General features: G+C 34.2%; 2 protein-coding genes across 2 annotated transcripts in view; both read right to left on the bottom strand.

The window, feature by feature from the left end:
- The window catches only part of VWC2L (von Willebrand factor C domain containing 2 like), a 158,956-nt gene extending 149,614 nt beyond the window's left edge, over positions 1-9,342 (bottom strand). The window contains exon 1 of the mRNA XM_060107353.1: positions 8,953-9,342. Coding sequence (XP_059963336.1) covers positions 8,953-9,342 — 390 coding nt within the window. The remainder of the gene's footprint in view (positions 1-8,952) is intronic.
- Positions 9,343-13,169: 3,827 nt separating this feature from the next.
- Positions 13,170-17,711, bottom strand: part of SPAG16 (sperm associated antigen 16) — an 887,252-nt gene continuing 882,710 nt past the window's right edge. The window contains exon 16 of the mRNA XM_060106744.1: positions 13,170-13,345. Within this exon, the coding sequence (XP_059962727.1) occupies positions 13,170-13,345 (176 nt within the window). The remainder of the gene's footprint in view (positions 13,346-17,711) is intronic.

Raw genomic sequence — 17,711 nt, forward strand, 5'->3', positions numbered from 1 at the left:
ATGTAGTGAGAGGTGGGAGTTTGCCGAGTGAAAAAAATCAAGAACACAGGTCCTCAGTTCCTAAAATCAACTATATGGCAAGAGCAGCTAATTTAGTTCCTTTGTTACTTCCTAGTATAGTCTCCGTGAAAATAAGTAGGTAGTGTTTAATATATTATAATTTTATTTTGGCCTATACTGTTTGGTTTAATTACAGAATTTTTCATTTTTAGACAAAGGATCCTCTTTTTATTAGAGCCTTTGTAAACTTAGGCTCCTTTTGCAAATTGTCCTCTATTTGTATCAAAGACAGATTTTAGATATGGCAATTATTTTATTCTTGTCTACTTATAACTCTGGGTTGTCATGGAGCTAGGTCCTGATATCACATTTCTATAGACAATTGGATGAAATGAATGTTCGCATCCAGTGTATTTATTGGAAAGGAAGATGCAAGTGAGCATTAAACCTGAAGGCTTAAAATGTAGATAAAAGACCACAGGAAAGAAATATATTTATATTGCCTTTGCAAATAGTAAGCTATGTCAGCCATTGTGGTGTTTTTCCTAAGTTTCTGTTGGTCTTTGTTTTATCATTTGTAAAATAAGTTCAAAGTTCTTTTCCATATCCAAAATTCTATTGTCAGCTCTTAAGAGTAGGAAGGACTTAGATTTAAAAAAAAAAAAAACAACCCATAATGCTTGCCTTTTATAAATAGAACTTGTATAAACTCAGATACTAGAAATCCAATCCCATGCCAAGAAATAACAATCATAGTCAAGGGTCAATATTAAAACAAAATGATTTCAAAATCCCAACCAAGTAATGTTTAATTAAAAAAAAACAACAACAGGGCTTCCCTGGTGGCGCAGTGGTTGAGAGTCCGCCTGCCGATGCAGGGGACATGGGTTCGTGCCCCGGTCCGGGAGGGTCCCACGTGCTGTGGAGCGGCTGGGCCCATGAGCCATGGCCGCGGAGCCTGCGCGTCCGGAGCCTGTGCTCCGCAACGGGAGAGGCCACAACAGTGAGAGGCCCGCGTACAGCAAAAAAAAAAAAAAAAAAAAAAAAAAAAAAACACAAACTTTTGAGCAGTCAGAATTGTTAATTATAAATTGATATGCAATACTTTAATTTTCAAATTCCCAATACTATTAATTCTTTGTAAGACATATGATGACATTATTGTATCCATCCTATAGATAGAAGGATTAAAATTATTTGAGTTTTGTTCATGGTCTCATGACATAATAGAGAGGAAATTAAGAGTTGTGTTCAGTGGATTTGTATCCACTTTAAACAAATTTATACAGTCATAAAATAATATCTAAAAGCTTTTTCAGGACATAAATGAATTTTTTGTCACTTTAGTACTTTATTCACTCTTTTTGTGGTGTCATTAAATTCTTGCAAAGATGGCTTTATTGTGATGTGCTGTATGGCAGGCTGGAAGCAAGGAAATCAACACTATGTTGATTTGTGAGACTGAGATTACTGATGCTAATCAGTGGTGATTAATAGTCCAAAGTACAGACTCTAAAATAAGCCAGTCCCCAATTAATAATGACTAAGTCTTGAGAAAGATCACCTGGGTAAGCAAACCCACTGATCACTTCAAATCGCCTCTAGTTATTTGTTTCAAGCTCTTCCTTGAAAGCTTGGCAAAATACAACTAAAAAATAGACCAATAGTTTTTTCTTGTGCTCTCCTTCATAAAACACACTGCCTGATATATAAATCAAGCTATAGGAAAACAAAACAAAACAAAAATATTGTCAGGGAGAAGAAGGAGGAGTAGAAAAAGATTTTCTTAAAGTAAGAACATTTCCCAGCTCCCTCAAATTTCACACACATACACATACAATGCGTGTATGAAGCAATTTCAATTTAGACTTTATAGATTATAGGTTAATACACAAAATTTGCACAAAATATGTAGACCTAATTTATGAAATAAGATATAGGAGACAGAAAAAACATGCTTGTTAGTATCACACCATTGACTAATTATGTGTTTTTATGAGTAAAACCACAATGAAAAATAAGCAAATTTCTGACATATTCAGAATCTTGTACAATTAGAGTTAAAGTTTGGAGGGGAGACTACCAGGTCACTCTCTTTTCAGGTTCATCTTCTCACAGTATTGGAGAGGCAGTAAGGAATGGACAGCAAAGTCTACACACAGCTCATGACTGACCTCAAGTCTGAGGTAGTCACTAGCAGTGAAAAGCTCCACACATCTCAGATGTGGTCGCAGATCAAACACCAATCTCCTGGTGTGCCCAGGAAACAGAAGCCCATACACAAATCTCTGTAGTTATGCTTATCACACAGTTATCACCGTTAATGGCAGCATCTTGCCATATGAAGGACAGTGATAAAAATCAGTGGGTGAGTCTATATATAACTAATCAAAGGGCCAGCTGACCATCAAGTCTCTTAAAATGTAAAGCAAGTGACTTTTTCAGACTATTTCATCCCTTCAGGGGTTAACTTGGAAGCCATTTATTTCTACAATTATAATCCCTCATTTTAAAAAGTGTTGAGGGTCATTTCCAGTTCTCATCGGGGCTTTTGAAAAATTATTTCAAAAATCTAGTCTATTTTCTAGATTTAATGTAGTTTTGTAGAATTAAAACATGTCAAGTGAGCACAATATATAAAGAAAGAGAAAGGTTTGAGGAACTTTATAAAGTTTGAACAAAATTGACTTCTAAGCTTTGAAACTGGTCAGACATTATACAAATTGAGCAGAGACTCCCTAGTTATTTACAAAGATGGATGTTCTCCATTGAGAATTATCCACTTTGAGCTTGTTTGTTGTACAGGCTGAGGGCTGAGCTTCAGAGGAGCAACTGTCATTACTGATTAAGATTACTTAATCGCTGTTATTTTGTAGCTACTTGAAAGGAGAAGGCATTCTTGAATTCACTCAAAGGCAGTTTCAGTATTAAAAACTACAGCATGTTCCGCAAAACAAAAACTGCATTTTGCAGAGTCAGTGATTGTGGAATTAGTCTTTTCAATCTCCCAACAAAGACCTCAATTATCTTTGTTGTATGAAATTATGATGTTTTCTAGGACTTTCTTTGGATGAAATATTACAAATGCCCCTGTTTGTTCCATTAATCATTTGTTGAGAACTTGTATATCCTCTCTTGGGAAAAATATCTTTAAAAATCCCACCCATATTTTTAAAATTCACCCATTTCTCTGTCATTAAAATAAATACAGAGGGTCAAAAAATTAAAAAAATAAATAAATAAAAATAAAACAAAAGAAACCCTTCCAGTTGTTAGGATGAAACTTTCACTGCCTTGCCTCTAATATTTCAGCAGGACATAACACATTTGATTCCCTTTGGTGGCATTAAAATACATACATACAATCTTCATACCTCTGGAAAGATGCATTCTGTACCCCTCTGTCCAGTACAAACATCTTAGTTTCTGTGCCTCTCATAGAAACTGGTGCCATGGCAGATGAGTGGGTGGGGTACAATAAGCTGTATTTCTGCAAAGTGTTAACTATTAGTCGCTTCAATTGAGAGTTCTTTACAGCCCCTCATTTTTTCCTGTTCTTTCACATATGTGGTTATCAGTTCCTAGAATGTGTTACTTTCCATTCTTTCTCCGTATTAAAACAAACAGACATAAAAAAAACCCTCCCAGTCCTAAATTCAAAAATCCTTTCTACTCACTTTTACAGATTTAATGTTACATTTAATGTCCATTAATGTTAATTGGACATTAATGATGGGGACATAGATTAATGGGAAAGTTGGGAAACCTGTCTTCCTATGAATGTACCCAATTGAAGAGCAAGTCAGTTCTAAACCTTAGTTGGCATCGACATTTTTTATGGGTGTGATGATTTGGCAGAATACTCTGAGTGATTAATTTTCTGTCCTCTTTACTGCTTTCCTCAAGATTTAAATGTTAAATCCAAAATTCAGGGCAAAAACTAGGCAGCTTATCCCAGCATGAAAACATGTTTTTTTTTTTAAAGCAATAACATATTTACAAAATGTGCAAAATGAGAAAATAATCACACTGAACCTATTAAAAATAAAAACCAGAAACCTGATCAGCTGTCAGTGTCTGAAATAAAACTAAAACAGTACAAGTTTTAAAGTATAAAAAAATCCAAAATGGCTAATTCTAGCTGAGTGAGAGTTATAAAAATACTGAGCAAAATAAGAAATTATTTCTCCATTTAAGAAACTCAGCATGAGATAGTTATCACAGAGCCAAAGCTGATAGAACCTACATTTCCAAACACGTTTTTCTGTAGGAAATGCTATTGTAATTTATTATTTATACTTCTTATTTCTCAAAAAGTAGGTTCCAGTGTCATTTTGCCTGAGTAAACATAAAAGAAAGATGAGAAAACCTACTATACAATGACCTTTAACTTAATACAATATTACCAGAACACCGGAAAATTTACAGTTTTCAAAAAGGGTAGAGGAAAATCCATTTTCAAAGCTTGCATCAATAAATGTTGAAAAACCCCCAACGTTTATAAATAACATTATTTTTCCATCAGGTGACACATGTATATCAATTTTTTAAACCACATTAAATGTTTATTTTTTACTGAGGTATAGTTGTACAATGTTATGAGTTTCAGGTGTACAACATAGTGATTTACGTTTAAATTAGTGATCAGAAAAGACTGAAATAGGGACTTCAATATGTCTTTGTAACTGTATAGAGTGAGACCACACAACTAAAACACTGGATGGTCATTACAACACTTAGGATGGAGATGCAATGCAAGATGAGTATTGGTTAGGAAGGGGGGGTAGGGGAGAAGGAGTAGAAAGTAGAAACAGTATGGAAATATGTGCTTTATGAACAATGCGTGTCATCTTTAGGGGTCCCAAGAGCACTCTTTACCTGAAGCTTGAATGCTTCTCTAATTAAAATGGAGAGGTCAACACATAAACAGAAAGAAATTAAGGCATTTTAAAGGAACTTTTTTTATTCTATGTGTTCAGTTATAATCTGACTCATTTTGTTCACCAAAATATATAAGTGCCTGTTATGTGGTTTATATGGGGCTGGGGTTGGGAACAGAGGAGAAAAAAAGAAAACACTGTCCCTAGTCTCAAAGGGTTCACTGTCCAGTGGGAGAGACAGGTCCTTTCATTTTACATTATTGCAGTGTGACAAAGGTGGTAAAGGTGGTGAAGAGTTTATATTCTGAAGCCAGGATGCCTGGGTTTGAATCCTAGTTCTTCTACTTTAGATATGGTGTTGGGCAAGCTGCTTACACTTTGTTGCTTCAGTTTTCTTGTCTGTAAAACAGTGCTAAGAAAAGTGTAACCTCAGTGTTATTATGAAATGTGCTATAATACATATAACGGTCTTAATGGTGTCTGGCTATGATTATTGTCCTTGTTATAATGGTGTGAGATGCAGCCCAGGATACAGAAGTAGGACAGTCAGAGAGGGCTTTGCAGTTGAGATGAGATTTAAGTGGAATTCTGAAGCAGTCTAGTAAGACTTATACAGGTGTGCATAAATGGTGAAAAAGTATGGGACAGCATGTGCAAGCACACAGGGGAGAGAAGCCACTGAGAGTTTGAGATACTTGGAGAGGTTGATGAGTAGAATCTAGACTATACTAAGGAATTTAGATTTTTATCCTTAAGACTGCCCTGAATGTTTTTGTCCTTTGCATGCTGGTCATCTCATTCTGTTTTCTGCAACAGTCCCACCTCCCCAGCCATTAATATCTCTTCACCTCTATTCAGTTATATACTTGGCTATAAAGTCATTTTGTTTAAAAAAACATATTTATCTAGGTCATCTCTATGTATAACAACCTGCATTTTGTCCCTTGTTATTCTTTAGACTGAATCTAAATATTTTGGCCCAGTACTCAAGTTCCTCTTTCCACATTCCAAAAATGCTATGCAAATTTACCTCTCTCTCCTTATAATGGCATTTTAGTAAGATCCAGCTTCCTGTTATCCTCATCTCCCTCCTCTCCTTGCAGATTTTATTCATCCCAATCTCTGATTTTTCTCAAGCAGTTTCCTCTTTGGAACTTTAATCTCCCTGGATAAATTTTAATTTTTTAAGAACAGGTTCATCTGTGACCATCCTGAAGAAAAAGAAAGTTTGTCTGACCAAACCTCACACCATGTTGATAAGCTTCTGGCACCACAATCCCTTGGTGTTGACCTTCACGGTCACATACTTTAGACTTCCTTTTCCCCACTTCCCTCTCCATGTTGTTCATGCCTTTCTTGTGGGTGGAGATTTTGCCTTCTAGATACCTTACTTTCTAATGTATGTACAGTACATCTACAGTATCTTATATAACAAAAAGCCCAATAAATGCTTGTTGGATGAATATATAACATGTAAAAATATCTTGTAATACAAGCTCCTTAATAACATGCTAAGATTATTATGTGAAAGTTGCATACAGCTTTAAAGATCAGTTTACAAGAGACAAGAAACTAAATTAGAAGAGAATCAGATGGCTGATATTTACTTAGGCATACATAGTTCACATAGATAAGTAGAACATTTTTAAAAAAGTGTTGGAATTCTTTCACTTGAGTGACTTTTAAAATTGAGCTTCCATCATAAAAATATAGGTGAAGACATGGAACAATGGAGAATTTAGAGTAAATCCCTGGACATTAGAGTTTAGAAGGAGTGAAACAACCTTTTGTTCAATATCTACTGTGTACCAGTCATCACAAGACTGCTAACTTCATATAATTATCTCACAAAATCTTTCCAACATCTCCTCCCATCAGAAGTAATGATCATGATGGCCATTTTGTAGCAAATGCTACTGTGGCTCTAAAAGTTTAAGGACTCCTTCCAAAATCTTACATCTAAGTGATGAATTTGGGATATGAATCCAGGTCTTTCTGACTCTAGAGCCAAAGTGCTTTGATATAGGCTTTCTTGTTTGAATGTATTTAGAAATAGGTTAAATAACTTGACAATTTTGGACAGGTAACAAACTTTCTTGGTCTCAGTTCTTCATTCTTATTAATGATCTCTAAAGCTCTTAAAACTAAATCCTTGTGAAAAAGTGGCATCTGTTTTCTTTTTTTAAATCACACTGATTTAAAATCAATGATATTGAAAGTCAGGGAAAAAGTTGTGCATATCAACGGATTAAATATTAACTATAGCAGGGACAGATAGTTGGAGTAAAGGAATTACTAACTTGATATGTCTTTATTGTTTGACATGGTAAAATAATTACCTTTGAAATAAAATAAAATCTAATAAAAACAGGGAAAATGATAGCATTTTAAGTGGTGAGCTAAGTTAAAAAAAAACCAGTCAGTATCTTTTCTTCTTTTATATAATTTGGTAATCAATATGTAATAATCTCACATTTTATCTGGGGTATTTTTTGCTTGGGCTAGGCTATCTTAAAATATCTTTTTGCATTCTACTCTAGATAAATATGCATGTTAGGAGAGTGACATGATTCTATAACCACGTCTAGAGTCAATCACGTGTTGAGTATTTGCATTTACTTTTGTTAACCTAAGAGTAAAAGTAGCTAATATCAAAATGTGTCCAATATGTTAAAGACCAGAAAGGCATTAATAAATATATGATACTCAACTATTATTTAATGTCAATAATGGTAATTTTACTAGACTCTCAAGACTCTTCTCAATATTGTGCAACAAAGTATCATATTATGTGAAAAAAAGTCTAGAATAACACTTATGTGTAAGAAAGTTGAATACGATAATTATCATTAAAATTTCTCTCATGTCCTAAGGAATCTAGTTAAAATAAATGGGTTCCTTGGGTAAATTAGAACTGGTTTGAGCCCATAACTTGGAATAGATCAAATGCAATGAATTGCCAATACACAGGAAGTACTCTGATCATGATCAGTTAAAACCTTTTTCCACGTATTGACTTCTTCCATCATTTGATTCTTGTAAAGAAGGAAGTTGGGTCAGTGCTAATAACTGAACATTTCTTCTCTCAAACATAAACAGTCTCACTGAAAACTAGCTATATCTTCTTTTGCCTACAAGATTCTGAGCACCTTGTCACAGAACTTGGTTAGGTGAAATGAAAATCTTTATATCAAGCCATCAGTATGACAGAAACTCCAAGGCACAAACTGCCATTACATTTGAGGACATGTTGATATATTAATTTATACCTTAAGGGTTCATACCTGGCTGTAGGAAATGCTAATTAAAACTAGCCATTAGAGAAAAGAGACTCCAAAAAGAGATAAAAGTGAATTCCAAGTTACTTGAAAATATGACACAAGCATAAAAGAAAGACTAAGAAATACCATGGAGCCTGAAAGGCTGAAAAATTAGTCTTTTTTTTTTTTTTTACTACCTTTTACAAGGGACTATGATAAAAATTCAGTTCTCTCTGGGGTCCTGTAAGTAAAAAAAAAAAAAAAATCTAATGAGCAGAGAACAGAATGGGGACCATGCTCTACAACAATAAGTCCAATGTATATTCTTAATATAAAGACCACAGCTCAGAAGTGTCTCTGTAGCACTTGCATTTCCATACACTAAATAGATAATTCTAGACTATAATTAAATGGCTCCAACTACAGGCTAATAAGCCACACACACACACCCCCAAAAACTCACAAAATTTAAACATTAACTTAATGGACACATAGCCTTTAAACAAAGTTGTTTCCTTCAGAAAACATATTTTGTTATAACACCGAAGAAATGTTTAAGGGCAAAAATAAAAGATGGCAACATGCTCCAAATACTTCTGAAGGAAAAAGTTATTGTGAAACCCTACAGATACTGATCAACAAACCAATTACCTATTTGTTGACCACACTGGTACTTATGCTAACTGGGGTCATACTTTTGTAAATCAAAGAGAAATTTAAAACTGTGTTTTTCCAACTTTAATTTTAATGTAATAATCTAAGTATGTAGTGTAAAAAGTTAGTATTCAATAAATAAAAAAGGTAACTCATACCTTAAATTCCTCCAAGATTTTGTAATTTTTCCCATGATATTCGCAAGAGTTTTTCACTTCTTTGCACTCAGGACAGCATCCATTGTGCTCCACTTTAGTACACTTTGGGTGAATTTTAGGGCATTCTGGCTGGTCACAAACAGGTCCATCCAGAGCACAGACACATGGACAGTTGGAATGCCCTGGGAAAAATCGTTCTCCCAACTTGTATACAAAGCCGCTGTCATCCACACACCCTTTCCCTCGATAGTCATCAAAAATCAGATTGTCATTACTGGAAGCCTGGTCACCTTCATCAGCAGGATAGTCTTCATGACTGATGGCAGCAGAGGTGACCAATCTGGGGATGACCAACAGAAGTATGCAAGCTTCATGAATATGAAGAGCCATCCCCCTCCTCAAAGGATTCTGGATGTTCTCCTAATATTAGATATACTCAGCTCCTTCCATGAAAATACAAGAGGGGTAGGCTGAAAAATAAATATTTAAAAAGAATAATTTGGCATATATAAAGAGAATATTGATTCATTTAAACCCATGCTCTTAATATGTTTATTTGAGATCTATTTGGAAGCTACTAAGACCTCAAATCGACTAAGTTCATGCAACTATCTACACTTTATTATGAAGTTTGGATGATTGATCCTTGGCAATATATGCATTAAAATTGTCCTTTATGGACTTATTTCACCTAGGAATCTTCAGCTTAGCTTAAATTTACCTTCTGAATTTCAAAGGTCTAGCTTTGTCTAAATTGTAAGAAGTGGTTTTACCGAGACTCAAAGGGTGATCTTACTAATAGTTACAAATAACTCGAGAATATTTGAATTCATTTCCTCTTTGAATTCACTGATTAATGAGTGACAGAATGTATATATGTTACAATCATCTGAAAGAAAACTCAAGAGATTAGTGAGAAGACATTCTACTTCTAAAAGAAAGGGAAGAAACCAACAGCTGAATGTAAATTATCATTGGATTCAGCTACTACAAAGGTCTTCCTACCTCTTTACGTCCATAATTGGAGAACAGTGGTCTCAATATAGGTGACTTGTTTAAGTGAACATGAATCTGGATTTTGAAACATAGTTAAGAAGGAAAATAGCACAACTACTCCACAGTGAATAAAAGAAAGAAAACTTTAAATAATAAATAAGAAAATGCCAGGTATTGAAAAGGATTTGTTAAAAATTTATTTGTATTATTGTCCACACCTTTATTTTACTCAGGAAGTAAGCTCCTAGTGGACAGGAAAGATGTATCTGTAAATTATTTTTACAGCAACTTGACTCTAATATTCATGTAATAAATACTACTTGAATTAATTACTTCAATATAAAATAAATGACATTCACACACTCTTGAAAACATAACTCTTTTTTGACATGCCAAAGATACTTGCATTTAGGCAATTTGCACAAAAATGCCAGTGTAACTGTTTATTGAAGTTTCTTAAAAATAGGGTGTTGCCAATTCATGGAAAATATGCCTTATTAATTTGGTGTTATTGACTTTTGTACACTTCACTTAGTATTAGTGCTTGGTGGGCAGTGTTGGCAGTGGGCTCTTATTTAAATTATCAGAGTGACTAACTCATACAAAGCCTTGGGAAAACTGTGACTTTAGGGAGTAATAGATAAGAAAAGTGTAAAATAGTTCATTTGCCTATTTAAATGGTGCTGGCTTTATGCCAATATTGCTAAAATTGTATATAGGACATTTTCAGATCATTTATAAATGTTATTCGTTGGTTTATTTTCAGATTATAATAGCAATGATAAACCATCGATTTTTAGTCTAACATATGCAGATAATTTTAAATAAGATAAAGATAGCACTAGAAAACTTCAAGAACTATTATACTTGCATTTTAAGTTAGATATGCAAATTCTAGTAATAATAAAATGGAAGGGAGTATATTCATGACCTCCTTTAGGAGAAAACTGCTCTCTAATATTAGAATTCCTTTTGGGTAGGTAATGATAAAGGAGATGGATTTCTTTTAAAATATGTCAAAAACAGTGAGTCATGACAGAACAAAAAAAAAGATGCAAACCTATAATTCTACTTGAGAAGCTGGAAGCTCCCTTTGACAAAGCATTTTTTCCCTTAAATTACTACAGAGCCCACAAACATAATACAAGCTTCTGAAAAAGCATAATTTTCCAATTAAAGCATGCATTTCCCACATATTTAGAAAGTTTATCTTAGAAGAAAAAGGAGCTATTGTGCTTTCTTATAGTTTTCTAGTAGTATCTGTCAATACATGCAAGATAAGCTGTATAAAATACACATATCATTCTGTTTCAAAAGGACATAGAAAATGATCTCTTTGTAAGCTACAGGTAGGCATTAATGTGTCAGGTTAGAGTGAATGTAAACTTAAAGGTAAAAATAGGGATGCAATACCTACTTTATATAAACATTAAGCATGCTTTTATTATATGAAATATATTTTAAAATCTGCATGGAGAAAACAAGGTCTTCTTTTCAGTATTAGAAAGTTATTTTTTTCAAGAGCATTCTTCTTAAGCTACTCTAGTGCCGTTTAATATTTATTTAAGAGAAGAAACATTAGAGAACTCAAAATGTTTATCTGAAGATTTTTTAATAAGTAAGCAAACATTGCTAAACTGAGGATCACTTCCCAGCTAAACTTTCCCCCCACCCCATATTGCTACATATGATTTTAAATGACTGCATCTATTTCTTTGAGAAAACAAACATAACTCATGTCATGAGGTACACTTACCTAATCACTCTGGAGGTTAAATGGTGGTGGTGGGGGTCATTGACCAATACAAACTAAAAGATCAGATATGTTTTAGAAAAGCAGTTTCTTTTTAATTATCCAAAGAATACATTTTCAGGCTTGAATTAAAGGCAATCCATTCTACCTCCCATTTCAAAACACAGTCAAGAAGCAGTCTCCCGCCCTTCCAGAGAGAAACACTGCAGACACACATAAGAAATATGCTTTGGATCTGTCTTCAGAATTCAAAGCAAGAAGCAATGCTGGTCCTGTAGCAATCCAGACCCCAGTAGCAGAATCATGTTGAACTTATTTTTAGCCTTTTCCCAGATCCTTCTATGAAATTTCCCAGCTGATTACGCCTCCTCCACACATGAGTTCACTTACACAGTGTTTGATATGGCAGTAGAGGTGATTTGGCTAGGCTCTGAGGATCAAAATCAGCAACAGCATGCTGTAGCTTAAAGCCCACTCCACTGGCAATACCGTCAGCATCATCCACGATATGTTGCTTGAATCCCCTCTTAAACACCAGAAAATACTAACTGTGGACGTGAAGGAAAGGAGCAACTTTAGCTGGGTTTCTGCATCACTGAGAGCAGTTTGCAGACTGCTGATCTGGAGCTCATTCTGCCGGCAGTTGGGAATTCCTCAGCACCACGGACAGCGCCAACAACTGGCTTCTGAGCCGAGCTCGGTCGAAATCCGAGCTGCTCCTTTGGACCAGGCTAGAGCGTTCTCTAAGCAGTCGCACTTTATACAGTGGATGCATGCATTGGAAGGGGGAAAAGCATTTTACGTGCAAGATATTTACTTGCATTGAGATTACGATTTTTTTTTAAAATTTTTTATTGTAATTATACTTAAGGCATTCTCCCATGGGCTTCAGAGATGAAAGTTCTGGAAGAGCCTAGCATTTAGACTTAAGCCATCTGCAGTCTCTGATTATTATTAACAGATAAAGTGTAATCATTGTTAAAGAATCTGTGAAAATGTATGCTCCCCAATTCTACTTGACCCTTTGCTTACAGAAAGACTTTCCCTGTGCTACATGATTAAACTTTAGGTTTTCCTGCAGTTTAGATTTGATTTTTTTTAAAAAAGTCGTCTGGTTCTCCTGCAGTTTGTTTTGTAACATTCAAAATCAATCTCCTGTAATTCATCTAGTCTGTCATTAGGCGTCATTGTAAAGCTGTTTCTTCCAAACTGCTAGCAAAGATGCTCTGTCTGGAAATTCTTATCAAAAGGAGAAAGAAAAAGACCCAGACACAAATAAATCAGCAGAAAGTTATTTTTTTAATTGGTAACAGTAATGAGCACTAAAATATATGTCCAAAGCATGTTTTAAAGCAAATTGTAAATGTTACCTGCTGGCATATTTAACCAGATATTTACTGGTTTGGGACTATACAAGGCATTTTCAAACCTTAAAGGGAATGCCCTCTGCAGTGGGATATGCTGACCGTCAAGACCACGTTCGAATGGTGCCGTCGGAGTCTCCAGAAAACAGAGTCTCTCCATCATGAGAAAATATGACCGTGTGAGCCTCACTCTCGTGGCCCATCAATTTGTGGATCTGCCCCGATTTAAGATCCAGCAAGTGGATAACCCCATTGCCACTTGCCTGAGCTAAAACTTGACCTGACAGAGAGAAAGAGGGAGGGAGGGAGAAAGAGGGAGAGAGAATGAATATCAAAGTTTTAATTCAAGCAGTCACAGTTTATAAGCAACAGAATATACAGTATTGTTTCAACTGTAATTCAGATTCATTTTACGTTAGATGTCAGTCATTAAATATGAACTAACTCTTGACTGTATAGGAAATAATTCCAGTTAAAATTAAGATATGCCAATGATTAGATTATAAAATTTTAAAATGCTCTACTTTATATGCAGAGGTCATCAAATGTCCTGCTAGTCTCCTTATATTTGGGATTAATAATTTTGAGAAGATGAGATTGAAAGCAATTAAGCAATGAAGCCTTTCTTTTTTCAAGTGAATTACTTCTGAAAAAAGCTGTTAAAAAATGGGATTCAAAATGTATCTAAAGGGCTTCCCTGGTGGCACAGTGGTTGAGAGTCTGCCTGCCGATGCAGGGGACACGGGTTAGTGCCCCGGTCCGGGAAGATCCCACATGCCGCAGAGCGGCTGGGCCCGTGAGCCATGGCCACTGAGCCCGCGCGTCCGGAGCCTGTGCTCCGCAACGGGAGAGGCCACAACAGTGAGAGGCCCGCATACCGCAAAAATAAAATAAAAAACAAAATGTATCTAAGGCAAAGATATATATATATACATATATACATGTATACATATATACACGTACACATATATACATATATACACACAGTGGGTAATTTATAACTTAAATTTGTTTAGTATACTAAATCACTACTTAGAACTAATAATATACATTTATACTTTAAAAATTGTGGTACTCATTAGCGCAACAAATTGTTTTTGGAGTTGAAGTGAAAATACCTCCATTTCAAAGATGTCTTAGGTTTTTTTAATCTAATTTAAAATTCAAAATTCTGTTAAACTAAGATTTTGTGTCATAAGAGAGCTAAATACAGCACAGAGTATTCTCATAATATTTATACCATATATTTGTGAGTTAATAATTTCCTTAAAGTGAAAAACCTAACAGCAATCTCATTCTAACTAATACTTTTTATTAAAGAAGTCCAGCAACAAACTATCAGGGAATTTGGAGGTAAGTAAAAACAACAGAATATGTCTACATAAGTATGTGAGTTAAATAAATGAGTTTAGTACTGTCACTGGGATTATCTAATCATACTTAGAAGGCATATAATATTATCATTCCAGTAATGCCATTTAAAATTCATTAAACTCTTTCAACACATTAGATACTAGATTTAGTACCTAACATATATTTTGATAATTCCATATAATCCTTACAATATCTAATGATAAAGAAAATAATATTAACTCCATTATAAAGGTGAAGAAGGAGAGTCCTGGAAAGGCTAAGTAACTTGCTTAAGATGACACCCTAGATACGGAGGGAGCTAGCATTTAATCACAAGCACTTTGAATCCAGAGCCTGGGGTTTTAGTAATTTTTTCCATATCCAGCACAGCATTTTTATCAGTGATGCCTTCTTGACAGATGTTAAGTAGGTGATATATTGTTAAAATAGAATTTTTCCATTCCGTAATAAAAATTCAATAATAATATTGCCATAAGAGTCACAGTCAAATATTTAATCAAGAATTATAACCCAAATTGCCATGAATATCTCTAAAACAGAGAAAAGTTATAAAAGTAAAGTTAATCATGATAAATATGGCCTATTTGCAAACCTTTATATCTACTGAGCTTCTTCATCTAGAACAAAGCCTGACACAGCAAAGATCCTTAGGATGGATTAGAGTGTCCAAAGCAGCAGATGTGAATATTTATTATAAAGCCCCTTCTACTAAGTCTTTGCACACAGAGGCATTACATATGGATTACACTTCCAGCCACACATTGTAGGCAGTTGTTGTTTGTGACTTTCCTAAGAATCAAATAACTTTTTTCTTGTATTCTTCATACAACAACTAGGAAGGTGGTAAATATCATTTTCTATTTTTGAAAACCAAACCAAACAGAATCAAAGCCTGTAAAGAAAAAGGAAAGAATTTAGCTTTTAAACCATTATCTTTTGTTGGAGTCAAATCTGTAAAAATTTTAATTGGAAGTATTTATGAAAGTTCTTGGTAATTCCTGAAAGCTTGTTCAATAAAATAGAGAAGATGGTAATATTGGAATTTAATGATAGGATTATATAATTCAGCAGCACCGTGCCTCAGGTATCTAAAAATTGTGTCTTTGTTAGAACAAATTTGAGTCAGCAAGTTTATGGTGAGGTTTGCAGGTTTACTTGAACTCATTTTTAAAAGGCTGTAAGATTGTGTGTGTGTGTGTGTGTGTGTGTATGTATGTATATATAAAATCATGTTCATTTCTAAATATTGGATTATTACATGGCATATAATGTCTGACCCCAAAATTAGTTTTACTGGGATCTGAGATGCTGAACTCTTTCTAGGTTAGGAGATTTTCAAAATTACTTACCAGGATGTGTCAATTACTACATTAGTATCTGTTGGTGTGAGAGACAGAGAGGTGGCGCTCTCAAAAGAAAAAAAATCACAGTATGACTATTGGTGACATCTCTACAAAGAAGAGTATTTAGAGACATGTGCATAGTTATCTTTCTATATATCCTGATGATTGGTAATAAAAAGTAAACTACAATATGAATCATTTGTCATACCAATGTCAGTCTTAATGACAAATTTCGGAAGAATAGAAGTTGTACCTATATCAAACTTGGTCAATGGAGTTAAAATATGGTACATATGAAATTTTAAATAGTACTATGAGGATTTATGAAAACTTGTACCAACAATGTTCATGTTAAAGTGAATAAGCCTCTTTCAAAATAGAAATATAATTTATTTTTTATTTCATATTTTAAAATTTTATGACATTTAAATAAAATATTTAACCATTATAACATTTTAATAAAATTTTGTCTTCTAACATGCAATTCCTGAATAGATTATTTAAAATGTCATTTAGCATGGTATTTTAAGAATAATTATACTAAATTATAAATGCACATATTCCACAAATATCACATGGATTTAAAGTATATTATTAAAAAACATAGAATAATATAGTTTGCCAACACTGATTTAAATTTAAATTTAAATTTATCCATCAAGACTTCAGAATAACTTCTTGTTGGTTAAATCAGCATCTTGTTTGCTGACCAATGAGTTTGAATGAGTATAACATGTATTACTATCCATTTTACTCTATTGGATTAATTTGCTAACTTCTTTTGGCTAAAGAAGATAAGCACTAAATTTCACCTTCACTCAAAGTATTGCTCTGCTATTGGATGAGTGAACAAACCTTTAAAAATTAGTGTTTCCCTCAAATTTTAGTTCTAAATTAACTTATAATTTACTTAACATGATAGAGCTTCTTTATACTCTTTTAAAAAGTAATTTTTTGAAAAATATAGGTATAATAATATCTTGAGCAAAGCAGTCTCAATTGGATTTGGTATAAAACTTGAATGTTTGAATCTCTTGAAGTTTATAAAATGAATTAACCCATGGAGATTGAGTGGTAACATTTTATCTGGGTATGTGTAATCACTTTGTATGAACCAACAAAAACTGGAAACTCATTGCATGCTAACAAACTGTGCAAATAAAATATTGGCACTTTTTCAAACTAAAGAATTTAAAATTAATTTTAGATACTTACATGTGTGAAAATTCAATTTGAGAATATACACCTAAAATACCCAGGAGTTACCTGAATCTTTTAACACTTACCTCCTAACCTAGACAAATTCTTCTTAAGTTTAGGAATTCTGCATATTACCTACTACTGAAATATTTTTGACACTAACTATGAAACTTGACATAATCAGTAATGACAACATGCTTGTTGCAGGAGGAGTTGTGGTATGATATAAATAGTAGTATAATATTGATTTTTTTTGAAAAGAAAGGATATGAATTTCTTCGTCTTTCAGATCTGCTAGAATGAGTTCACAGTAGCCATCGTTTATTGAGCATCTAGAGCTCCACTTGTTACCTCACATGTTCTGCACTCAATCCTTACAGGTAGATATTCTCCCTTTTTTTTTTTTTTTTTTTTTTTTTTTTTGCGGTATGTGGGCCTCTCACTGTTGTGGCCTCTCCCGTTGCGGAGCACAGGCTCCGGACGCGCAGGCTCAGCGGCCATGGCTCACGGGCCCAGCCGCTCCTTGGCATATGGGATCCTCCCAGACCGGGGCACGAACCCGTATCCCCTGCATCGGCAGGCGGACTCTCAACCACTTGCGCCACCAGGGAGGCCCTCCCTTTTTAGCTAATGAAGAAAGAGACTCAGAGAAGGTCAAGCTGGGATTTGAATTGAAATATTATTCAAAAAGTCTTCCTTCTTTTACTGGCTTTAAAATTTCTTTCATAA

The sequence above is a fragment of the Mesoplodon densirostris genome, chromosome 8, assembly GCF_025265405.1.
Source record: "Mesoplodon densirostris isolate mMesDen1 chromosome 8, mMesDen1 primary haplotype, whole genome shotgun sequence".
Classification (NCBI taxonomy): domain Eukaryota; kingdom Metazoa; phylum Chordata; class Mammalia; order Artiodactyla; family Ziphiidae; genus Mesoplodon; species Mesoplodon densirostris.